The sequence below is a fragment of the Nesoenas mayeri genome (assembly GCF_963082525.1).
Source record: "Nesoenas mayeri genome assembly, chromosome: 26".
Taxonomy (NCBI): Eukaryota; Metazoa; Chordata; class Aves; order Columbiformes; family Columbidae; genus Nesoenas; species Nesoenas mayeri.
In genome coordinates, this window is record NC_137552.1 from 865702 (window position 1) to 891327 (window position 25626).

The window sequence follows — 25626 nt, forward strand, 5'->3', positions numbered from 1 at the left end:
TTTCCTGGACCTGCTCACAAGAATTTGAGTAACACAGTTCAGGATGAAGTTGGTCCTGTTTGCTGCAAGGACACACTGCTGTTTCATCTTCAGCTGAGTCTCTCTTAAAACCCCACATTATGTTCCATGGATCTGCTTCTCAGGTAGCCAGTCCCAGCCTGTATGAAAAAACTATCTGTTTTTTTCCTCATATGCAAAGCTTTGTCCTTGCTCTTTTTGGCATTCATGTTGCTCCAGTAAGCCAGTTTCTCCAGCCTGTCCAGGTTTTTTTAGACAGCAGGTGTATTTGTCAGTTAGTCTGTTCCCCACTTCCCATGACTCATGGCACTCATGAAAACATCAAACAGTATTGCTCCTACGACTGACCCCAACCACTTGACCTCACTAATACGTTTGGGGCAGCCAGGCCGCTGTGATCACAACTGTCTGAGCCTGGTAGTCCAAGCAATTTTTTACCCAACTTATCATCCTTCCACTGAACCCATTCATCTCATATTTGGTCATGAAGGAAGAACAGGAGAGGACGCTAAAGGTCTTGCTAGGCTCTAGGTACACAAATCCCCCACCCTTCCCATTGTCCACAGTGCCTGTTACTTTGTGAGAAAGCAATGGGTTTGTCCCTCAGATGCACTCAAGCCTCAGCTCAAAGCAGCTTCATGGAGAGGGGAATCAGCCCTGGCTGAGCTCTTCCAGCAGAGCTCCCTGGCATTGATCTCAATGAGGTCACTAAAGGGAAGGAGGAAAGCCCTCAACTGCACTGCCTGCAAGTTGGATCTGAGCTCCAAATGAGAGTCATTCAGGAGCGGAGGCTTAAAAAAACTACCCATCAAGCACAAACCTTTTCAGAAAGAAGGACAGCAGCTGGCTTTTGGGGATTCATTCCCTAATCCAGTGTCATGGGCTGTGTTCCATTCCAGACACATTCAAGAGTGCATTGGAAGCAGATCCACTCAGGGATGGTCAGCACAAGGTAGACAGGATTCTTCAGCCTTCCTCCTTGCCCACAGAGCAAACTCCATCCTTTTGAACTCTACCACTGGGGAGAGCAGCTGCTTCCTGTCCTGGAAGATGCAGGGAGGGGAGACTGCCAGCCATGCTGAGATACTCCCAACGTTTTTACACTGAATTAAACCAAGGATACAAACTACAGTGAAACCATCCCTGTTTAGCCTGAAATCAGCAGCAGAAGATTGAGAGCTTTGAAAAGACAGGAAAATGATGGCTCGGGCTACAGGGGCTGCATTTCAGGGCCTCTCCCCTGGACGGATCTCCAGCAGGCTTGTACCATCACCACTCAGCTGCACTCAGCCTCTTTCTGACTCTGGGAACCTGCTGCTCTGTGCTGCTCATGGACAGAGCAGTGGACTGTCCTGTTCATGAGCAGCACATTCCCTCATGGTGTATAACACACAAGGACACACACATACACGCAGGCTCATGCACACTAGCAAGGAGTTATACACAAATTTATGCTCCCACATGCATCAGCACAAACCTGGCTGCTTACAAGTATACAAGAGAAAAGAACACCCATAGCAACACCATAAACCATGTTCCTGGAGAAGTTAATGGACTCTGCTGAGGACCCATATGGTCTGAGCAGTGTTGGGTAGGATGGGGTCAGAAACCAAGCAGCACAACACTCACACCTTGGAAGGAAAAAAAAAAAGGACCATAAGGGTGAGCTGAGGAGGGCAGGAAAGAGAAGAACTTGACACCTTCTGATATGCAGGAGCCCTGGGCATCCAAATGAGGATGGTTAGAACTTCTTCTTGACAACAACATTTCAAAGAGCCCCAAGAGAGTGTCCCAGGCTGACTTCTTGTGCCTGTTGTAGACACATTCAGTACTTGAGTGAAGTCTTCTGCTGTACTGCTGACTTCCTGCCCTAGAAATCCTGGGGCCTTTCATCCCACAGATCAGAAGAAGCTTTCATTGGAGAATGGGCATGACACAAACCTGGAAATGAAAAGGCAGCAGTGTTGGAAAGTAAAGCACAGCCCATATCATTAGCTGTGATGGTTTGCATTCAAGATGAGCTTGTACAAAAATTATTACCTCTGCCAAGGGTGCCTCTGGTCCTATGGCGGAGAAGGGCAGGTATAAAAGGCAGCTCAAGTCCCTGCTCTCTCATCCACTTCTCTTGCCTCTTTCTGCTTGGGAACCAGGTGAGTCTGAACCCCCTTCTCCTCCTTATTAAACTTGTCATCTCTTATCAATGGACATCTCTGCTCATATTTGATGTGTCCTGTCCTGGGGTTTGCATGTTCTTGTCATGGAAGAGGGAGGCAAGGAGAAGGTCTGCTGCTTAGAGGGATGCTGGGACATGGCAGAGGGGGATTTTGGTTTACACACTAGGAGAGAGTCTCCCAGTTCCAGGCCGCTCCTTGTAGGATGATGAAGACCACAGCTTCTGGCTCCCCACTCAGTAGTGGCCTTGGTTCCTTTTTGCAGGGTAACCAGGCTGCTCCTCACCCTCTCTTGTGCTCTGCTTCTCTCCAAGTTTCATCTCCACTCTCAAGACATGTCCTGCTACAACCAGTGCCTGCCCTGCCGGCCCTGTGGCCCAATCCCACTGGCCAACAGCTGCAATGAGCCCTGTTGCAGGCAGTGCCAGGACTCCAGAGTTGTCATCGAGCCTCCTGCTGTGGTGGTGACCCTGCCTGGCCCCATCCTCAGCTCTTTCCCACAGAACACCATTGTGGGCTCTTCCATCTCCGCTGCTATTGGCAGAATCCTCAGCTGTGATGGAGTGCCCATCAACTCTGGCTGCTGTGACCTGTCTGGCATTTCCGGCCGCTACTTTGGCAGAAGGTACCTGCGCTGACGAAGATTCTGGGAAAGGCCCAGGGAGACATCTTGAGGAACTCAAAACATGGTGCTGGGCAAAGGATGAAGATTTTGGATGTGTTTTCAAGTATAGCTGAATGGCTTTGCCTATCTTTCCTTTTTCTTTGATTGCTTCAGTTCCCCTTGGCAATGAGCTTCCTTCAGGGCCAGTCTGGTGGGGAGCATCTGTCTCCTCTCCCTCTATGAGGCAGGCAGATGAACATTATGTATGAACTTCTTCACAACCATGGATGGCAGACTTTTGGATTCCTCTGGGGATTCCTGCACTGCTGTCCTCCACTTGCAGTGACTTTGTTTCCCTCTTTTGACTCATTAAAGTTCTGCTGCATTCAAGCTTGGCCTTGTGTGGTCCTTCCCTCTCTAAACACTCCCCAGATGACCAAAGGAGAAGGGTTTTGCTCTGAGGTGGAAGGGGGTGAGGGCAGAATCATAGAATCATAGTATCATAAAATAGTTTGGGTTGGAAGGGATATTCAAAGTTCTTCTTGTCCAACCCCTCTAGAATGAGCAGGCATATCTTCAACTGCATCAGGTTGCTCGGAGCCTTGTCCAGTCTGGCCTCGAATGTTTCCAGGGATGGGGCATTGACTACCTCCCTGGGCAACCTGTTCTAGTATTTTACCACCCACATTGTAAAAAATTTCTTCCTTATGTCTAGTCTGAATCTCCCCTCTTTTAGTTTAAAGCCATTCTGTTGTATCATGCCCTTCTAAAAAGTCTGTGTCCATCTTTCTTTTTGGTCCCTTTTAGGTACCGAGAGGCTGTAATAAGGTCTCCCCAGATCCTTCCCTTTTCCAGGCTGAGCAACCCCAACTCCCTCAGCCTGTCCTCACAGGAGAGGTGTTCCATCCCTCATGATCATCTTAGTGGGCCTCTCTGCACACTCTCCCACAGGTCCATGTCTTTCCTGTACTGAGGGCTCTGGAGCTGGACGCAGTGCTGCAGGGAGTATCTCATGAGAGTAGAATAGAGTAGAGGGGCAGAATCATCTCCCTTGACCTGCTAGTCACACTTGTTTTGATGCAGCCTACGATACAATTTGCCTTCCAGGTTGCAAGCACACATTACTGGCTCGTGTCCTGTCTTTCCTCTACTAGTACCAAGTCCTTCTTGGCAGGGCTGATCTCATTCCCTTCATCCTCCAGCCTGTATTGATAACAGGTGTTTCCCCAACCCAGGTGCAGGACCTTGCACTTGACCTTGTTGAATATGAGTATTTCCCACATCTCCTGTGTGCCTGCAGATGGCTACACAAGACAGCACTGCGTTTCTCACAGTGTTCACATATCACAGCTGCAGGCAGGAGACAAACACGCAGCCTGACAACCACTTTTGAGAATTGCATTGCTGTTCTTTAATTGGTCTCTGTAAAGAGAGAGCTTTATTTGTCTGCAACTGTTCTGTGAGATTCCTCGGAGATTAAACTCCCTGTGGTATGCAGAGGGAAAACAGAAAAACTCCCCAGTGTGGCCAGCTGGAACTTCAGTGTGGTAATGAGGTGAGAGTGATGATGTTTTTGTCCTAATGATGCTGGTGACACTCTGATGTGTGCTCTCCCCATAATCAGATAAACTGCAGAGACTTTACACTGTGTCACAGTGTTACACACAAGGCCCCACTTTATGGAAGCACAGTGGTAGCTGTGAGGGGAAAGAAAATGGGGAGCACAGGCTGTCAATACCTGCTAGGTGGATGGAGATGAAACAACATCAGGCAGTTGTGTACAGCTTGAAGTGAGTCAGCAAGGTGAGAGCTGTTCATCCACACCTCTCCTGACATCACTGCATCCACAGCTCCTCCAACAAATCAACCTCCTTCCAATGTTCTCCTTTGGCCAAGGAGACTAAGTCTTCATCTGGAGGATGGTGCATGAAGAGATGTTTGGATCTTTTGCATTGGCTCAGCTGGTGAGTGAAGCCTGCCCAAGATACATAGCACAGACCTCCAATGCCTTGCATGTTTAAGGAGAGACACATTAAGAAAGATTTCTCTGCTCTTTAGCCACATGCAATTTGTGGTATGTAAATTCCTAAGGAGTAAGAAAGGAGAGAAAGAGATCCTTCAGGTGGTGGTCCAGCTCCATCTGAGACACCCACCTGAGGATGAGATCTGTTCTCCCTAGAGAACAGATCAAGAACTCTCCTTTGTCTTCAAGGAGAGCATAGATTATACCTTGCATTTCAGCTGGCTCAGCCGAGCTACCCTGAATGGGATTCAACTCACAGGATTTTGCCTTCAGTTGCTAATTCAGTTACTGCCCAAGTTGAGATGTCTAACTTATTCATCTGAGCCTCTCGCTAGACTCCTGCCTTAGTCCTCAGAGACAACTTGGCACTTCTTTATATTGGCTTTTGGCAATGTATATAAAATAAGATGAGTCATCTCTCCTTCCTGCCTATTGTCTGTCCACTGACAAAGAAAGAGGGTAAGCTGAGATAGGAATATTTAATTGAAGGTCTTTCCACTTGGTTATCAGAAGTCCTTCCCTTGATGCTGAGATGGCAAAATTACAGAGAGATGAGTCTTCTCCCCAGTAGCTGTGCTGAGAAGCAAGTGTCAGTGGAGGTAATGGAGGTATTTGCAAAAGCTTCCTCCACTGAGGCTTGGAAGAAAGCAAATATACAAGATCATGAGTCCTTGAGACATACTGACATACTGGCAGTCTGTGTCAGTGCCATCTCAGTCAGAAGCCATTGTGATAAACTGACTAGCAGAGGTGAGAGAATATCTTCCAGAGCCACATTATCACAGCAGCTTTCTGTTCTCTCAGTCTCATTTGCTGAAATCACAACTCAGTGCTGCCTGCCATGAAGAGTGCAGGTATGTAATTCCTTTTCCTCACTGCAACAGCCTTTCACATAGCTGGAAACCCTCAGCCTGCTGTCCACAGTTTTCTAAATGAGATTTTTGTCTCACAGAAGTGAATGCAATCCCCATGTTCTAAAGGAGTTGTCTGTACTTTATTTGATAAATTATTCTCCATGTTCACTTGATGGTTGAGGCCTGACTTTCAGGGTCAGATCTAACTGTCCAAACCTGTTCCTGCAGCACATGATTTCCCTGATTATTTAACTTAGGGTAGATGCCTCATAACCTTTTATGAGAATGTAACAAGGTGGATGGATGATGGCAGAGCAGTGGATGTGGTCTACCTGGACTTCAGTAAAGCCTTTGATACAGTCTCCCACAGCATCCTCACAGCTAAGTTGAAGAGGTGTGGTCTAGACAATAGAGTAGTGAGGTGGGTTGCAAACTGGCTTAAGGAGAGAAGCCAGAGAGTGATAGTCAATGGTGCGGAGTCTAGTTGGAGGCCAGTATCTAGTGGAGTGCCTCAGGGGTCAGTACTGGGGTCAATATTATTCAATATATTCATTAACGATTTAGACGAGGGAATAGAGTGTACTATCAGCAAGTTTGCTGATGACACTAAGCTGGGAGGAGTGGCTGACGTGCCAGAAGGCTGTGCTGCCATCCAGAGACCTGGACAGGCTGGAGAGTTGGGCAGGGAATAACCTGATGAAATTTAACAAGGGCAAGTGTAGAGTCCTGCATCTGGGCAGGAACAACCCCAGGTTCCAGTATAGGTTGGGAAATTACATATTAGAGAGCAGTGTAGGAGAAAGGGACCTGGGGGTCCTAGTGGACAACAGGATGACCATGAGCCAGCACTGTTCCCTTGTGGCCAGGAAGCCAATGGCATCCTGGGGTGTATTACAAGGGGGTGGTTAGTAGATCGAGAGAGGTTCTCCTTCCCCTCTAGACCACCCTGGTGAAACCTCATCTGGAATATTGTGTCCAGTTCTGGCCCCTCAGTTCCAGCAGGACAGGGAACTGCTGGAGAGGGTCCAGCGTAGAGCCACAAAGATGATTAAGGGAGTGGAGCACCTCCCTTATGAAGAAAGGCTGAGGGAGCTGGGACTCTTTAGTTTCAAGAAGAGGAGACTGAGGGGTGTTCTTATTAATTCTTATAAATATATAAAGAGTGAGCGCCACAAGGATGGAGCCAGGCTCTTCTCGGTGGCAAACAATGATAGGACAAGGGGTAATGGGATCAAGCTGGAACACAAGAGGTTCCACTTAAATTTGAGAAAAAACTTCTTCTCAGTGAGGGTGACAGACACTGGAACAGGCTGCCCAGGGCGGTTGTGGAGTCTCCTTCTCTGGAGACATTCAAAACCCGCCTGGACATGTTCCTGTGTGACCTCACCTAGATGTTCCTGCTCCAGCAGGGGGATTGGACTAGATGATCTTTTGAGGTCCCTTCCAATCCCAAACATACTGTGATATTGTGATACTGTGTGATACTGTTTTCCCATGCTATGCATCAATGACTTTGTCGGGGATTATGGTTTTGTTTCACTACTAGTAACATTTGAAGAACCAGCACAGGCATGCAAATGCTCACAGAAACTTTCCTGTCTTTGCAGAAGGTCGTTGATACTTGGAAGGACATGGCAAATGGGACAAGTGTGGAAGAATTCATCCTTCTTGGCTTCCCAGGCACTTGGCATTTCCGAGTGTCACTAGCGGTGGTATTTGCACTGATGTACTCCCTGGCAGTAATAGGCAATGCATCCATCATAGCCCTCGTGTGGATGAGCAGCAACCTCCATACCCCAATGTATTTTTTCCTCTGTAATCTCTCCTTTCTGGAGATCTGGTACACTACTGGTGCTGTTCCCAAAGCCATAGGAGTCATGCTGGGGACTAGCCAGACCATCTCCTTCAATTCTTGCATCCTCCAGTTGTTCTTTCTTCTCTCCCTAGGCTCCACTGAGTGTTTTCTTCTGTCTGTCATGGCCTATGATCGGTTCATAGCCATATGCTACCCCCTGAGATACAGCTCCCTCATGAACAGTGTCCTCTCTGCTCAGCTGGTGCTCAGCTCCTGGCTGGGAGGTTTTCTGACCATCTCTCTGCTGGCCTTTCTGACATCAAGACTGACGTTCTGTGGGCCAGATATCATCAATCATTTCCTCTGTGATATAGATTCCTGCCTTGCCCTCTCCTGCAGTGACACGTGGTCTGTAGAGCTAGCAACCTTCCTTGTCTCCATTATTGTTGTACTGGCCTCCTGTGTGGTAACCTTGGTCTCCTACATGTATATCATCTCTTCTATCCTGAGAATCCAGTCAGTCCATAGCAGAAAAAAGGCCTTTTCTACTTGCTCTGCCCATCTCAGTGTCGTCACGATCTGGTATGGCTCTACCATCTTCCTGTATGTCAAGCCATCAGCCCAGAACTCCCTGGATCTGAACAAACTCGTAAATACCTTTAATACAATTGTAACTCCTTTGTTGAACCCTTTCATTTACACACTCAGGAACAAAGAAGTGAAGAAAGCTCTGGAGTGGGCTTTCCAGAAAAAGTGAAGTGGCTTTTCAAAGGGTCTCAGTGGGAGCAAACAGATTCACCCCCTCTCTCCTATAACTTCTATCCTGCAGAAGTTCCTCATCAAAACATAGGTACTCCTGGACATCACAAGCAGTGAGAAGGCACCATTTCCCCAGTGAGCTCATCTCACTCACCTTACAGCCACCTTAGGCTGGGCTGAGCCTAGATCCTAATGCTTCCACCTCCCTCTGTTCACTCCTGGGTAAACCCAGAATACCTCACTGTGCTCTGGAGATCAGCACTTGGAAGGGGTCACAAACCCCAACTGGCAACAATTCTCCAATGGAACACTGCAGGGGTGGTCCTCCCACAGGTTTTTATTCTAGTTTTTTGGATGCTTCATTTTATCAGGGACTCATATGAGTCCCCTAAAAAGTCTCACTACCTGGCTTACTGCTTTAGGAAATGGACATGTATTTCTCTGTTTAATCTGACATTTTCTGGATGCATCTGAGCCCCATTCTTGTGGCTTTTTCACAGAATCATGCTCTGGTTCAAGAGAAAATTTGGCAATGTCTGGTATGCCTACCTACAGCCATCATTCCTTGCAGAAGACAGTCCTTCCCCCTGTCCAATATCTGAATGTATTTTTTAAGTTTTAATTAAAAATATGTAAATCACTATGCTTCATGCTAGATGTGTCAGGGTATTTCCACATCTAAAACCCCACATCACTTTTCAACAGTTCATCATTTCACCTGTTTTGGACTTTGTTGTGGAAACACTTTAATGTGATTGGCAAAGTCCTCAAACTGCAGAGCTGTGGAAGGCTGGCTGGCAGCAAGTTTCTCTTTACACTCACTGGCAGGACATTAGCACTTCCAAAGGACACTTGCTTTTCCCCTCCTGATTTTCATTTCAGAACAGACAAATTGTGTTCTCAAAGCTCTTCTTTCTGCACACTGACAGTGAAGGGAGTCCATGTCACCACTTCATAAGGAGGCATCAACACAGCAGATACATCTTTATGAGGAGTGTGGGACTGATTTCACCTCAGTGTAGAGCTCTTCAGGTGAAAAGATTGAGTCTGGACTGAATGTCTGCTCCTCCCTTCTGGAAGCAGTGGTGCTTCTAGGGGCAATTCTCCTGTGTCCACCAGTCCTAGGCACTTGGCTCTTAGTCCTGCAGCCAGGCCCAGGAACCAGTGCCCAAGGACAGACTGATACCCACCCTTGTCAGCTGTGCCCTCTTTCTCAGTGGCATTTGGGAAAATCCCTGGGACAGCCCAGTGAGGCTGAAGAAAGAGCCTGAGCCTGGATCTGTCCTCAGGTAGCTATCACTGCTGTTCAGTATTGCTTAGGGATTATGTTGATTTTGATGGAGAATTGTGTCTGTGGAGTGCTGAATCCCTCTGCAGCCTGGAGAGCAACCAAAATCAGGGTCTGATGTCCAAGGGACCCTAGACACAGCAGACTACAGGAAACTGGGGACTACTGTCAATTCCCCATCAACCCTGTCTATGGTGCTCTGAGATAAATAAGAGTGCGCAAAACCTCCAATAGGGCTTGTAGAGCAAACCCACATCAACTGGGAAAGGCAGGCCACCATGGAACAGCAGTAGGATAACAACCAAGTACCTTCAGCTTTCTCAGGTGAAGTGCATGATTCACTGTCTGGTATTCAGCTGGAAAGTCAGCACCCTCCAGCTGAGCTTTGACATGCAGTGCTGCGATGGGATTGCTGGAGGACAGCATCACAGAATCTTAGAATCATAAAATAATTTACATTGGAAAAGACCTTTAAGATTATCAAGTCCAACCATTATCCTTGCACTGCCAAGTCCATCACTAAACAATGTCCCTATGCAGCATACCTATATGTGACTCAGCCACTTCCTGGGCAGCTTGTTCCAATGCTTGATAACCCTTTCTGTGAATAAATTTTTGCTAATATCCAATCTAAACCTCCCCTGGCACATCTTGAGGACATTTCTGCTGTTGTTTACTACTTAGGAGAAGAGACCAACACCCATCTTGCTATAACGTCCTTTCAGGTGTTTGTGGAGAATGAAAAGATCTCCTTTGAGCTTCCTTTTCTCCAGGCTAAACAGCCCCAAGTCCCTCAGCCGCTCCCCATCACACTTGTGCTCCAGCCCCTTCACCAGCTTTGTTGCCCTTCTCTGAACTCACTCCATCACCTTAAGTTCTTTCTTGTCATGAGGGGCCCAAAACTGGCCCCAGGATTTGAGGTGTGGCCTCAGCAGTATCCAGTCTGGGAGATGGTCACTGTCCTTGTCCTGCTTGCCACACTATTCCTGATACAAGCCAGGATGCTGTTGGCCTTCTTGGCCACCTGGGCACACACACTGGCTCATATTTAGCTGCTGCTGATCAACACCTCCAGGTCCTTTTCCATCAAGCAGCTTCCCAGCCACTTTTCCCTGAGCCTGTAGTGTTCATGTGTTTGTTGTGACCCAAGTGCAGGATGCAGCACTTGGCTTTGTTAAACCTCATACAACTAGCCTCAGCCCAATGATCCAGCCAGTCCAGATCTCTCTGTATGGCCATCCTACCCTTCAACACTCCCTCCCAATTTGGTGTAATCTGCAAACTAACTAAGGGTGCAGTCAATCCTCTCATCCACATCATTGATAAAGAGATTAAACAGAACTGACCCCAATACCGAGCCCTGGGGAACATTGCTTGTCACTGGCCACCAACTGGATTTGACTCTGTTCTCGAGAACTCTTTGGGCCTGGCCATCCAACCAGCTATTTACCCAGCAAAGAGTAGAATCAGAGAATCATACAATCATAGAATGTCCTGAGTTGGAAGGGACCCACAAGGATCATCGAGTCCAACTCCTGTCCCTGCATATGACAACTCCACAGTTCACATCATGTGTCTGAGGGTCTCCAGTCTCTTCTTGGAATACTGTCAGGCTTGGGGCCATGACACCTTCCTGTGGAGCTTGTTCCAGTGCTTCACCACCCTTTGGTCAAGGCATGAGCAGCCTGTTTCTGCAGAAGAATGCTTTGGGAAACAGTGTTAAAGGCTTTACTGAAGTCCAGGTAGACAGCATGCACAGCCTTTCCCTCATCCACTAAGTGGATTACCTTGTCATAGAAGGAGATCAGGTTGGTCAAGCAGGACCTGCCTTTCGTAAACCCATGCTGACTGAGCCTGATCACTTCTTTTTCTTGTACATGCCATATGATGGTACTAGGAAGATCTGATCCATAATCTTCCCTGTCACTGAAGTTGGACTTAGAGGCCTGTAATTACCCCACACCTTCTTCCAACCCCTCTTGAAGATGGGCTTTACATTTGCCAACTGGGATCTCCCCAGTTAGCCAAGACTGCTGATAAATGACAGAAAGTGGCTTGGTGGCACTTCTGCCAGTTCCTTCAGTACTCTTGGGTGGATCCCATCTGGCCCCATAGACTTATACATGTCTAAGTGGTGTAACAGGTTGCTAACCATTTCCCCTTGGATTACTGGGGCTTCATTCTGCTCCCTGTCTTCCATCTGGGTCCCCAGAACCATCCCTGTTTCCTATGGGAGGAAAAAAGGTCACTGTGTTGTGGTTACCAGCTGTTGGATGGAAAATTATCATGGACTCAGGGACACTGGGGTTCCTCCCAGCCAAGCATTGGTGATTTCTCTGAGAAGGAGGAGAGATGTGAAAAAGAGTGGTACTACTCTTCAGCGCTGCATGAATGCAGGGAAGGGTTTGAAGAGAGAATCTAATCCAGCATCTGGCTGATAGGCCTTTTTTACTTGCTGATGCCCAAATGCAGGGCAAGGAAGGGCTATTCAGTCCTTGGGATACTATGGGCACATGGCAAAAACATAAGACCCGTTGTGCCTCCTTCCATAAGCTTCATTCTCCAGCCATGACCATCAGTGGAGGCACAAGGAAAGGGAATAAGAAGACAAACTGATAAGACACCTTCCTATATTCCAGTGAGTCGTTTCAAACAAAGGGCATTTACAAGTCAGGTTTGGCTCGTTTATGGTGTAGCCTCCAATGGATCTGCCACAAGTCAGGTTTCTTGGACTCTTTTCATCATCAAAGACCCTGGGTCTAGACACAGCTGTCAAGTCACACTGGTGTGTGCTTCACAGCAGCAGAGGCTGGGGAGGCAGAGACTCAGCCTCACCACAGCCCCCAGGTGCCAGCTCTAGGCAGGCTGAGCTCAGAGCTACAAGCAAGCAGTGGCAGGGAAGGAATGAACCTTAGAGCACACACCACATTTCTGTGCTGTGCTATAAATTGTGAGCAACAGTGTGGGCCCAGTGCACAGAAATAGGCAGCGCTGTCTTGGAGCTTGGCATCCCACACATGCAGAATCACCTGGGAGGTCTCCACAGACATTGCAGAGGAGAATTTCCCTGAATCTTTGTGAGCTCTGTACTTGCTCACCCACAGCAGCATCTGAGGGGACTGGATCTGGCGCTGCTGGTACCAGTAGATGTAGGGATTGGAATCGCCAGTGGAGAAATTGCAGTGCAGAGCTGTGCTGTGTCCCACCTGGATGGTCATTTCTACTGGGAACTGGAGCACAGAGTCCTTTTGGGCATGACCTGTAAAGCCAGAAAGGGATCTCAGCTTTGCTTGCCTGTGTACCCATCAGTTTATTGCTTCATTAGCTTGCTCACGGTCCCCACATTCCATCTCACTTTCTCTAAACTCTGAAATGCTGAGCTCTTTGGCCCTGTACATTTATTTCTTCAGTTTCTTGCCACATCTTACACCCACAGGTCATCCTACTTTTCAGCCATAGTGACTGATCTTCTAGTCCACTGATTCTCTCCATATCTGCCTCTGAGCTGTGTTAGCTGATGGTTCTCTTTCAGCAGCAGATGACATGAGCTTTTCCTCTCCCACCTCTGACCATATCTTCTTGCTATAACTGTGTCTCCATATAACACAACACAGTCTCTGCCCATGCCCTGCTGTGTATGGCATTTCAGCTCTTCTTGAACTGAGTTTGCCTTCTCTGTTTTTCCCCCAAGGTTTATGACCATCCCTGCAGAGACTGGTAGCATTTTATTCAATACATTAGGATAGAAGCTCCTATAAGCTGCATCAATCCATTCTCTAGTGGGGGAATATAAAGGAAGATTGGCAAGAAGAACTGTAAATACACTCAAGCAACTGTGGCTGTGGTGTAGAAAACCATATATAATAAATCACAGTAAATGTTATTTAGCCTTGTGTGCTTGACAAGTAAAACCTCTATGTTTACATAACATAGGCCTGTGAAAGACCTAGAAGTAACTTGTCTAACATGTTTGAGATAGCTCTTGAGAGGATCACAACACAGCAAAAAAACTATGTCAGCATGAATCCTTGAAATACAGGTGGAAACAGAACATTTGTTGATCTTCCAGCAGAGACTGAGCTCTGCAGTGCCTGCGTTCCCACTTGTGTACCTCTACTCAGGTACATTTTTGGGGATCCCCTGGTTAGTGAGGTAAGGAAAATAAATTCACTCTTTGCATTTCATCCATAGTTTGTGATTGTTCCTGCAACCTGACCGTGTCAGCTCACACACAATAGCATCTTTCCCTCTTTCAGACTTCATATATTTTAATAGCACAGCCATGAATGCTCAGTACCTCAAAATTTAAAGTGAGTTATTGTTCCTCCTTTGATGCTTATTACACCACGACATCTCCTACATTATTTGGCACACCCATCTGCAGCCCCTGCTCTCCCTACAGAAACACTCCCAGATGCCCCAGGGAGTTGGGACTCATGTCCTTCTCCCTTCGAGCACCAGCAGCACAAACTCTTGATTCATTCTACCCATCCCAAAAGTCACATCTCACCAAAGTCTGCCAGTTCCACCAGGGCTGCCAGGAAAATCAGGATCATGTCATGTACTTTCTTCATGGGATGCCCAGGGACCTGCCAGCATGAGGACCAGATCTTGCAACTTGAGCTCTTCTGCCTCTGCCAGATCAAAGAGGCCTCCAAACCACAGCCCAGAGGGTGGAGCAAAATTCTCTCCCTGCTGCTTCAGTCAACATCTTTGGGTCTTTTCCCCTGTTTCTACCACAAGAAGACTCCTCAGAGAGATAACAGACTCATGGATGAAGTACCATCTATCAGAGGGACAGGCATCCCTGGTGAACTTCTCCTGACATCAGCCACCTAGATAATTGCACAGGCCTGCACCCAGCTCTTCAGGAGATGGAGAAGGCACCCATGCACCCACCCATGCGCACCCTGTCCCTGGGACTATCTGGATGGAGGGAGGATCAGACACACACTGAAATGCCTGGACTCAGGTCTCACACACTCTCTCCATACTCCTCTGGCCATAGGAGGAGAAACCTTATTCTGGCAGGGGGAGGACACGGCAACACACTCTCTGTTGTACAGGCATTACTTCCATGTCTCTTCACCTCCCCACATTACTCACAACCTTCAGGCACTTGTCCCACTCTGACCCCCAAAACCCGAATACCCAGGCAAGCAAAAGGGCTACTTGATTTTAATGTATTCTGATGTCTGATGCCTGGAGTAGGGCTCCATTGCCTCTTGTCACCCAGGGCCCTTTGCTCACACAGTTGGCAGGGACCACAGAAAACTGGTTATTAGCACAACAGCTCCCATTCCCAACTCTGCTCCCACAAGGCCTTCAGGGTCCTGTTGGTCAGTCGAGGCCATGGTAGGCAGAGCAGCAGCGCCCCTAGGTGGTCCCGGCTGGAACTGTCCCCTGCCCCCACTCCCCTCTGCCACACACCCAGCGCTGCCTGCAACGGTGTGTGCTCCCCTCCCGCTGTGTCCTGGGGTGCAGTAAAACACCATCACTTCCCCATGTCAAGGCCAGTTTCACCACTGACAGCGATTCCAGTGAGTCCAGCAGCACTTTGAAACCTTTTAGATCGCTCACGAGAAACATGGGATGCCAGGCAGGGAGCAGAGGGTACCAGTGGGTGAACTTAGTGTATTGTGATTGCGTTGTGAGCAGTTGATGCTGATGCCTGAGCCCTCCATGGTCTCTTCCAACAGCTCCTGCTGCACCTGGGCTCTGCTAGCATCTACTGCCAAGAAAGCAGAAGGAAAGATCAAAAAATCACCCAAGATAGAAGCAAAATTAACCCATGATAAGTTGTTATTGCAGCCTATAGCCAATAGCAAAAAGACACATGTTCTGATAAAGAGCATATAAGAAAATGTCTGCTGTAATAAAGTTAGACTGCTGTTTGCATGTAAAAAGAACTTTGTGTGGTTTGTCTGTTTCAACAGCGACACGTAGGGACAGGGACAGAGATTGATTCGGGTGTGGTTTTGAGGAGCAAGAAGCAATGACTGAGAAGGAATTTGAAATAGATGCATGGAGAGCTGGCATGAATGTCAGATGCATGGACAGCTGGATGGATGAAGACATGTAGACAGGAGAGTTATGAGTATTATAGTGTAGGAGAGAAGGCTTAATTCAGAATAAGAATAAATGCTGAATGTAGAAGGGGATGCATGGATGAATGGAATCATTGTAAGGTGCAGGAAAGCAAACTTGTGCTTATAGATATGAAGAAGGCAGAGGAAAAGATCAGGGAGGGCTCTCAGAGAGTAGAAAGAGATGGTAGATGCATGGAGAGATGAGTCAAAAGAGAGAGCAATGATTAGATGAATGGAGGGATGATGAAGAGAGAGAGGAAAACTGGCAGGGAGAGTGAGTGTCATAGTGAAGTACGCTTGGCTAAATTCAGGACAATAAGTGCTGAATGAACAAGGGAAAGAGTTGGTATATCTGAAAGACATCCATGAATGCAAGCAAACTCATACCAATAGACTTAATGGAGACAAGAATACTGAGCAGGACTCAGAGCTGAGAAAGATTGAAGTGAGGTGGAAGAGAGGCAGGAGAAATGCCTTGCAGAATGAGCACAGCCCTGGCCACCCAACAGCTCATGCCTACCCTGAACACCCAGTAGCACTGAAGCCAGACTCAGCAGCCCTGCTCATCCCACCCTCTGCTGACCACACCTCACTGACCATTGCCAGCCAGGGCTGTCTGCTCTGGCACCAGCATGTCCTCTCTTCTGCCATTGCCCATTGTCACCAGCACTGCCCTGGGGCTGTGCCACATGCTAGCATAGCTATTCTCTGTCTTCTCTGAACAAGTAGTTGTAGAAAGCAAGAAGTTCTACCCTGAGACATCTCCAAGATGAGCAGTCCCAGTTCTCTCAGCCTCTCCTTGCATGTCATGTTTGCCAGCACCCTAATCAACTTGGTGGTCTTTGTTGGACTCACTTTAGTATGCCAATGTCCCTCCTGGACTGGGGACCCCAACCTGGAAGCAGCACCTGGAAGCATGTGGTCTGAAATGGGACAGAGGGGCAGGGATGCTTTCCTGGGCCTGCTGGTACCACATGACTAACTCATCTCAGGATACATTTGGACTTTTCTGCAAGGACATACTGTAGTCTCATGTTCAGCTATGTGTCTTCTAAAACCCCACATTATTTTATGTGGATCTACTTCCTACACAGAAAGTACCCAGCCTGCAGGACTGCATGGACTGGTTCTTTCCTCAGACTCAAAACTTTCCCTTGCTATTTTTGGCCTTCATGGCATTTCTGACAGCCCATTCCTTCATGGTCATAACTCTTCGTGCCTGGTAGTCTAGCCAATTTTCCACCTACCTTATCATCCTCTAACTGCATTCATCCATCTCCAGTTTTGTCATAAAGGAAGTATGGAAGAAGGTGTCAAGGGTGTTGCTAAACTCTAGGTACACATATGCCCTGCATTTCCTTGTCTACAGTGTCTGTTAATTCCTTAGAAAGCAATGAGGTTGGTCTTTGCCTGCACTAAAGCCTCAGCTCAGAAACAGCAGCTCCATGTAGAGGGGAATCTTCCCTGGCTGAGCTCTTCCAGAGGAGCTCCCTGGCAGTGTTCACATCAAGGTCACCGAAGGGAAGGGAGAAACCATTGTGCTCACTCCAAGTGGGACCTGAGCCAAGGCAAACAAATATTCAGACAGGAAGATGGACTCAGTGCACTGACTTTGGCAGGAAGAGGGTCTGTTCTGGACATTCCTGTGTGATAGCAGCAGGGATTGCATGGTTTGGCCTCAAATCCAATGTCGTTTTCTTCCTAGGGGCAGTTGCTGCCATCCCACCTGACCTGAAACACTTCCAGGGAGGGGATATCTGCAACTTCTCTGGGCAACCTGTTCATGTCTCATGACTCTCAAAGTAAATAATTTCTTCCTAATATCTAGTCTAAATCTGCCCTCTTTTGATTTAGAACCATTACCCATCCTATCACTACAGTCCCTGATAGAGAATCCCTCCCTGTCTTTCCTGTAGGCTCCCTTAAAGTAGTGAAAGTCCACTGTAAGGTCTTATGGAGCCTTCCCTTCTTTAGGCTAAACAACTCCAGTTCTCTCAGCTTGTCCTCATAGGGGAGGTACTCCAGCCTCCTAATCATCTTTGTGGTCCTCCTCTGGACCTGCTTGAGCAGGTCCATGTCTTTCTTATGCTGGGGACTCCAGCAGAGAGAGGGGGACAGAAGAGTAGAGGGGGAGAATCACCTCTCTTTGTCTGCTGGGCACACTTCTTTTGATGCTGCCCAGGATATGATTTGCCTTCTGGGCTGAAAGCACACGTTGCCACAACATTTTCAGTTTTTCATCCACCAATATGCCCAAGACCTTCTCCATAGGGCTCCTCTCAATCACTTATCACACAGATTGTATTTGTGTTTGGGATTGCATCAGCCCAGATGCAGGACCTTGCATTTAGTCTTGTGAACCTCCATAAGGTTCACAAGAGGCCACCCCTCTAGCCTGTCAAGGTTGTAGGAACACAAACAACTTTAGACTATGCCATGGACAACTGTGGCAGGGATAGGGCATTCTGGGGAAGGACAAGCCTAAGCAAACCCATGGCCTTAGTTGTGTACTCACAGATTGCACAGGGAGGACAAGTCAAAAAAGGCCAATAATTATTCTTGAAGGCAGTGTTAGGTAGGATGGGGGCAAAACCAGCAGCATGATGCACATACATCAGAGGCAACAAGAAATTACCATTGGGAGGGAAAGAGAAGTGTAGGGTACATTCTCATGCACAAGTGTCCTTGGGCATCCAGGCAAATTCTTCCTGACAACGACACTGGAGTGACCCAGGCTGACATAATTTGCCTGCTCTGGAACCATCTAGAACTTGAGATGAGTCTTCTGGCAACATTGCTGCATTCCTGCCCTAGAAATCCTGGAGCCTTTCATCCCACAGATCAGAAGAAGCCTTCATTGGAGAATGGGCATGGCACAAATCTGGAAATGAAAAGGTAGCAGTGATGGAAACTGAAACAGCACCCTTATCATTAGCTGTGATGGTTTGCATTCAAGATGAGCTTGTCAGAAAATTATTACTTCTGACAAGGGTGTCTGTGGTCCTGAGTCAATGAAGGGCAGATATAAAAGGCAGCCCAAGTCCCTACTCCCTCATCCACTTCTCTTGCCTCTTTCTGCCTGGAACTGGGTGAGTCTGAAGCCTCTTCTCCTTCTCTTCCAAACTGAGATCTCTACTTGATGGGCATCTCATCTGCTGTTGGCTTTGTCATATGCTGAGGCTTGAAGTGCCTTTCATGACAGAGAGGAGTGGGAAGAAAGTCTGCTTAGAGAGAGGCTGGGATGTGGCTGGGTGAGGTTTTGGTTTTGGAGCTTCCTTGGGACAGGCTGCTCTTTGTAGGGCCCTGGCCAGGCAAGACAGTGAAGATCATGTCACTTCTGGCTCACCCTCCAGCTTTCCACTCAGTGGTACCCTTGTTTCCTTTGTGAACCTGGGTTACCAGAGTAACCAGGCTACTTCTAACCCAGACCTGTGCTGTTTCCTTTCTGCCCTCTCTCTCAGGTGAACTATCAGCCCCACAACATGTCCTGCTACAACCCGTGCCTGCCCTGCCAGCCCTGTGGCCCGACTCCGCTGGCCAACAGCTGCAATGAGCCCTGTGTCAGGCAGTGCCAGGACTCCAGAGTTGTCATTGAACCCTCTCCTGTGGTGGTGACACTACCTGGCCCCATCCTCAGCTCCTTCCCTCAGAACACCGTTGTGGGCTCCTCCACCTCTGCTGCTGTTGGCAGAATCCTCAGCTGCGATGGAGTGCCCATCAACTCTGGGTGCTGTGACCTCTCTGGCATTACCAGTCGCTATTATGGCAGAAGGTACCTCCGCTGATGAAGATTCTGAGAAAGCCCTTGGGAGACACCTTGAGGACTCAGAACACGGTGATGAGTAGATGATCGATCTTGTGGATGTTGTTTTCAGGATAGATGAATACATTTGTTTTCCCATTTTCTTTGTATGCTTTGATTCCCCTGGGTTGCAATATGTCCCCAAGGCCAGCCTGGTGGGGACTATATGGTTTGTCCCTCTCTGTGGGACAGGCAGACAAACGTCATACAGGAATGTCTTCACAGCCAAGAAGTGCAGACTCTGTTCTGTCCCCAGTGCTCCCTGGGCACTGCTGACCTCCATTTGCAATGACTTTCCCTCTTTTGAGTCATTAAAGTTGTGCTGCATTCAAACCTGGCCTCCATGTGGTCCTTCCCTTTATGGACACTCCCCAAGCTGCCAAAGTAGAAGGGTGTTAGTCTGGGCTGCCAGCTTTTTCTCTACCCACAAATGCCCAGAAAGGTAGAAGACCCTGAAGGTTCAGGAGCCCCATGAGCTCTTGAGGAAGGGATGTTCCTCTTGCTATGACTGGAGATGCACTAGGGTGGTGAGGGTGTGTGAGCAGCTCTGGAAGGTGATTTGTTTTGCAGAATTACAGGAGTCATAATGCAGGTAACAGCCCTTGAGATGTCCTGTAGCTGCTATTCCATCTTCCTCTCCTCTTCATCATGCAATCTAGAGGCCATGGGCAGGAGTAGCAGGGATATGCTACTACAAGGAGTAGCTGTTGAATGCATCGAGGCATCAAGGCAGTCAGTACAGAAATGGGAACAGCGAAACAGTGCATTTCTGAGGGACATTTAATTGCTCTGACGCAGAGCATGCAGAAGAATGTGAAGATCAGCAAGTATGAGGGTACTGGGTGCACATCCCAAGAGAGCTGGAGACAGGCTCCTGGTTCATTGGTCCCTCCAGAGAATTTGTGCTCAGGAATTGGCTGCCATTCTAGGGAGAAAGATTTTTTTTACATGGAAATCTCACCACTCCTGATTTGTGAAAATGCCTTTTGGCACCCACTACAGCCCCATGTTTTATTTCCTGCATGAAGATCCAGATGTCTTGACAAAAGTGTACAAGTGGAGGAACAGAAATCCCCACACCCGTGTCCTATACCAAGAGGGAATTGTGACTCATGAATCATATCTCAGAACCACTGCTGTTCTATATGTGCTGTCATAACTAATGCTTATTTAAACTGCCTGTGGTAGGTTGACCTTGACTGGCTGCCAGGTATTCATCAAGCCATTTTATCACCCCCCTTTCATCAACAAGATACGGGGAGAAAATATGATGAAAAGCTTGTGAGTGAAGGTAAGGACATAGAGATTCATAACACATTCATAATGCTTCATCTCTGCTACTTTTTCCTCCTTATGCTCTTCCTCTGCTTTAGCATTGAGTCCCAACCACAGGATGCAATCCTTCACAAACTTCTCCAGTGTGTGTCCTTCCAATTGACTTCATTTGTTCAAGACTGTTGGCATGTATTACAGTCCTTCAGGAACAGACTGCTCCAGCGGAGGTCCCTGAGGGGTCAAAGGTCCCACCAGGAGCCTGCTCCAGTGAGCACTCTCTATGGATTATGGCTTCCTTCAGGACATGTCTGCCTGCTCCATCATGGGGTCCTCCACGTGCTGCAGTGTGGAAGGCTAATCCACCCTGTCTGCAGGGAGACAAATTGCATCATCATGGTCTTCAACACAGGCTGCAGGGAATCTCTGTTCTGGCAACTGGAGGACCTCATTCTCCTCCATCTTAATTGATCCTGAGTATCTACATAGTTTTTTCTCTCACATTTTCTCACTCCTCTCACAGCTGCTGTACAGCACTTTTTACCCCTTCTTAAATACATTTTCCCAGGGATGCCACCAGCTTCACTGATTAGCTCAGCTTTGGCAGCAATGAGTCAATCTTGGAGCCAGCTGGAAGTGGTTCTGTCTGATATGGGTGCAGCTTCTGGTGTCTTCTCCCACAAGCCATCCCTGCAGGCTCCCCATGATGAAAACCTTGGCACATAAACACAATACGCTGTCTTTATTCCTATGATACGATGTGCAGAAACTGTTTTGTATATAAGAACTTTGGCTGCATGATAAACTCAGCAGGTTAGAGGGAACAGAGAAGGCTGCAGGCAGCTCCCACTTCCTACAGGCAATTACACCACCTGCACCTGCATGCAAAACACAAGAGAAAAAAGGACTCACACAATAACCAAAGCCAGAGAAACAACATCAATAAAGAATACAGGAACATGCTCAGGGCAGCCAAACCATTTTTTTAGCAGTTCTGTAAATTAATTTTGCTCCTGCATTTCTCTGCTACTTGAAGAGAAAGTGTTTAACCTTAATTTGGTCTAGAGACAAGTTCACTACTACAAATCACTTCTGGTGTCCCAGACTCAATGTCTGTAGCTCAAGGGAAGTTTGGCTTGTCCCAGGCACACAACCCTCTGATGCCACACAGTTGTATCACTGCTGCTCCTTTTGCAAGAGTGAGGGCTGGTCTCAGACCCTTGAGAAGATCAGTAGGACAGGTGGAGAACTTCTAAGGGTGTAAGATCTTTTTTTTTTTTTGTTGCTTCTAAAATGGGCACTTGCTGGGTGGGGAGGGGGGCGGGGGTGGGGCTAAGGCAATAAGGATGTTCTGTAGCTTTTACATTATCTTTCACACACAGACTTGGGACTCGGGTAGATTCTATGTCTACAAAGGCCATGACAGCTTGGACTCTGCTGTGATTTCTCTCTGTCAGTGGGTAAACATTTGACCAAACCACTGTCAAATCCTTGAGGTCACTAAGCTGATGGGGCTGGCTGGTAACTGATTTCTTGCCTTAACTCTAGGGTCTGCAAGTCTTGCTAGAATCATCCCAAAGGCTAAGAGCTGGTGTCTGATGCCCTGGTTCTCAGTGTTCTGTATGTTCATGATCACATGAATGTTCATTTGGTTGTACTAATGTGTGCGTTCACATTTACATGTGTGTACCTGGGGTAATGCACATGCAAGCATGACTGTCTACAATAGTGTGTGTGTGTTCGGGTACACCTATATGTGTTTTAGCACGTGTATGTACCTTCATACAGGTGAATATGCACATATGTGACATTGATCTGCACATATATAAGTGTCTGGGCACAGGTGTGTAAATGTGTGTTTTTAGGTATTATCATTTGTGTACAGAAGTGTACATATATGTGTGTAAGCATGTATGTTTGAGCATCTGTGCATACACATTGGCATGATGGGTGGCTATGCATGTGTCTGCACATGGACTCCTTTTGAAGCATGTATACATACATCTGTGTGTTCACATGTATAAGTTGATCTTTGGGTGCATGCAAACTCATGTGTGTGTTTGTGCCCATGTGTGTGGGACGGTGTGTATGCATGCCTGTGACTGTGCATACCTCTGTGTGTGTATAGGTGTGCCTGTGTGTGTGCCCACGAGGGGGTGCACGTATGCATCTTTTTGCATGAGTCTATGTAGGTGGGTGTGCACTTCACTCACTTCAGATATCATGAATGATCTCATTATGACATCAAGGGGCAAACTGGGAATTTATTGAAACAGTGATCTGTCACAGGCATCCTACCAGCTTTCCTGGACTCTTTTGTCCTTCAGGGCTGCCTTACCAAGGCTCTGCCAAACAGCCTCCTAAACAGACCAAAGTCCGTCTTTTGCAAGTCCGAGGTAGTAGTTCTGCTGACTGTTCTCCTTACTTCTCCAAGAATAGAAAACTCGATCATTTCGTGATTTGTATGCCCAAGATGACCTCTGATCATCCGATTACCCATGAGTCCTCCTCTGTTTGCAAACAACAGGTCCACAGGGCGTCTTCCCTAGTTAGCTCACTGATGAACTGTGTCAGGAAGTTATCTTCCACACACTCCAGCAGCCTCCTAGACTGTTTCTTCTCTACTGTGTTGTATTTCCAGCAGATGTCTGGTAAGTTGAAGCCCCCCACAAGAAGAAGGACTAGCAATCATGAGAATTGTCCCAGATGCCTGCAGAACGTTTCATCTGCCTCTTCATCCTGGTGTGAAACAGTCCTTGTTGGGGCCTGGAATCAGCAGCAGCAGCAGAGCATGAGCTTTACAGGAACAGTTAAGGGAGAACTGAAGATACAGAAATGGTATTTTAATGCCTGTGCTGAGGACAATTCTCTGCTAAGTTGGTTCTGTTGTTGTTCAGCTGCAACCAAGCTGCTTCTGATTCTGGCTGCTCTGTGTACCTCATTGACAGAACAGTGGACAGTGCTGCTGCCACAAGCAGAAGAATTCCTCATGAAGAGGGCTACACACACACATTCTTGTGCACATCAGTTCATAATCATGGACAAATGTTTGCACGCACATGCATCCACACAGACTCAGCTGCACACAAGTGCACACAAGACAAAAACACATGTAGAAACACAACCAGCTATAGACTCTGCTGAGGACATCTGGGGATAACCACAACAGGGACAGAGCATTCTGGGGAAGGACAAGGCCCTAGATATGGGGCCCACATGCCTCTCCTTAGTGAAGAAAAGGAGGAGGTAAAACAGGACAGTCGAATATTCCCGGGATCATTGCTGGACAGGATAACTTAAAACTCAGGAGCCAAGAAACTTCTAGCCAACAGGGCCACAAAGATCCCCAGACCGACATAATTTGCCTCTACTGAACACCTCCAGCATGGGAGCCGAGTCGTCTGCCCATATTTATGTGTTTTGTTCTGGAAATGCTAGGGTCCCTCATCCTGTAATGCAAAAGATGCCTTCACTGGGGAATGTGCTTGGCATTAAGCAGGAAATGAAAAGACAGCAGTTGAGGAAGCCAAAACACAGCCCATAGCATTAGCTGGGATGTTTTGCATTCAAGATGAGTTTGTCACTAAATTGTCTCCTCCACAAGGCATGCCTCTGTCAGCCTGGGGCAGTAAAGGTTCATGATAAAAGCCAGCCCAGCTCCTCACTCTCCCATCCACTTCTCTTGCCTCCTTCTCCTTGGGAGTCAGATGAGTCTGAAGCCTCTTCTCTTTCTCTGCTTTCTCTAAAAGGAAGTCTCACTTCAATGGACTTCTCAGCTGATACCAGCTTTCTTTTATGTTGGATCTTGGGGCTGCTTGTCACAAGAGAGGGAAGTGGGGAGAAGGTTGAGCATAGATTGAGTCTGTAAATGTACTGAGGTGGCTTCTGGGCTATAAGTGAGGCAGTAGCTCTTTTGGGTGGCTTTTTTGAGACTAAGGCAGGATGAGTCCCAAAAGCTCTCGTACATCTCTGCACAGACTCCACCTTCTGGCCCTGTATGTTCTTTGGCTCCCTCACAGTGTGGTGACAGGCTGCTTCTCACGCATTGCCATGTTTTGCTTCTTCCCTGTCCTGTCTCCCAGGTGAACTATCAGCCCCACAACATGTCCTGCTACAACCCGTGCCTGCCCTGCCAGCCCTGTGGTCCGACCCCGCTGGCCAACAGCTGCAATGAGCCCTGTGTCAGGCAGTGCCAGAACTCTAATGTTGTCATTGAGCCCTCCCCTGTGGTGGTGACCCTGCTTGGTCCCATCCTCAGCTCCTTCCCACAGAACACTGTTGTGGGCTCTTCCACCTCTGCTGCTGTTGGCAGCATCCTCAGCTGTGAGGGAGTGCCCATCAACTCTGGGGGCTTTGACCTCTCCTGCATTACCAGCCGCTACTGTGGCAGCAGATGCCGACCCTGCTAATGGTGCTGGCAACAGCCTCAGACAAGGACTCCAAGAACTCATACTATGGTGCTGGACAGAGGATCAAACTTTCTGCTGTTGTTTTAAGAGCAGCTGACCATCTCTGTTTTGCCCTTCAAGGGTGGGCTGAAAGGTGCCAACCTGGGCTTTTTGAAAATACAGCCAATGTGTACCTCTCTTCCTCTCACTCTTCTTCTCTCTTTGTTTTATGCTTCCCTGAAATCCTGCTGTGAGGACCCCAGAAATCTGCCTGGAGTGACCTGCTAGCCTGTCTCCTTTTGTGGAGCAGGTTAACACATGTCCTGTGGGAACTCTGCCAGAAGAAATGGGGAACAGATTCTTGGTAGTTCCTGTGCCTTCCATCGTCGTGGGCCTCCACTTGTAGTGTGACCTTATTTCCCTCTTTAGACTCATTAAAAAATTCATGTAACCCTGCCTGTGCCTCTTTGTTTTCTTCCCATCTGCATACTGCCTGCCAAGGGAGAAAGCCGTTGCTCTGGAGGGAAAATAGATGGGGGCACAAGGTAACCCTTTATCACCCC

General features: G+C 47.8%; 1 protein-coding gene and 1 pseudogene across 2 annotated transcripts in view; both read left to right on the forward strand.

The window, feature by feature from the left end:
- The window catches only part of LOC308050052 (feather keratin Cos1-1/Cos1-3/Cos2-1-like), a 62584-nt pseudogene extending 37500 nt beyond the window's left edge, over positions 1-25084 (forward strand). Inside the window, exon 2 of the transcript in view lies at positions 24770-25084. The product of the transcript in view is annotated as a feather keratin Cos1-1/Cos1-3/Cos2-1-like (transcript). The remainder of the gene's footprint in view (positions 1-24769) is intronic.
- OR6F1 (olfactory receptor family 6 subfamily F member 1) lies at positions 7296-8222 on the forward strand (the record flags this gene model as incomplete). The annotated part of the gene is made up of 1 exon (XM_080359979.1): positions 7296-8222. Exon 1 carries the CDS (start codon positions 7302-7304, stop codon positions 8220-8222), a length of 921 nt encoding a protein of 306 aa, XP_080216105.1. The 5' UTR covers positions 7296-7301.
- Positions 25085-25626: the final 542 nt, after the last annotated feature.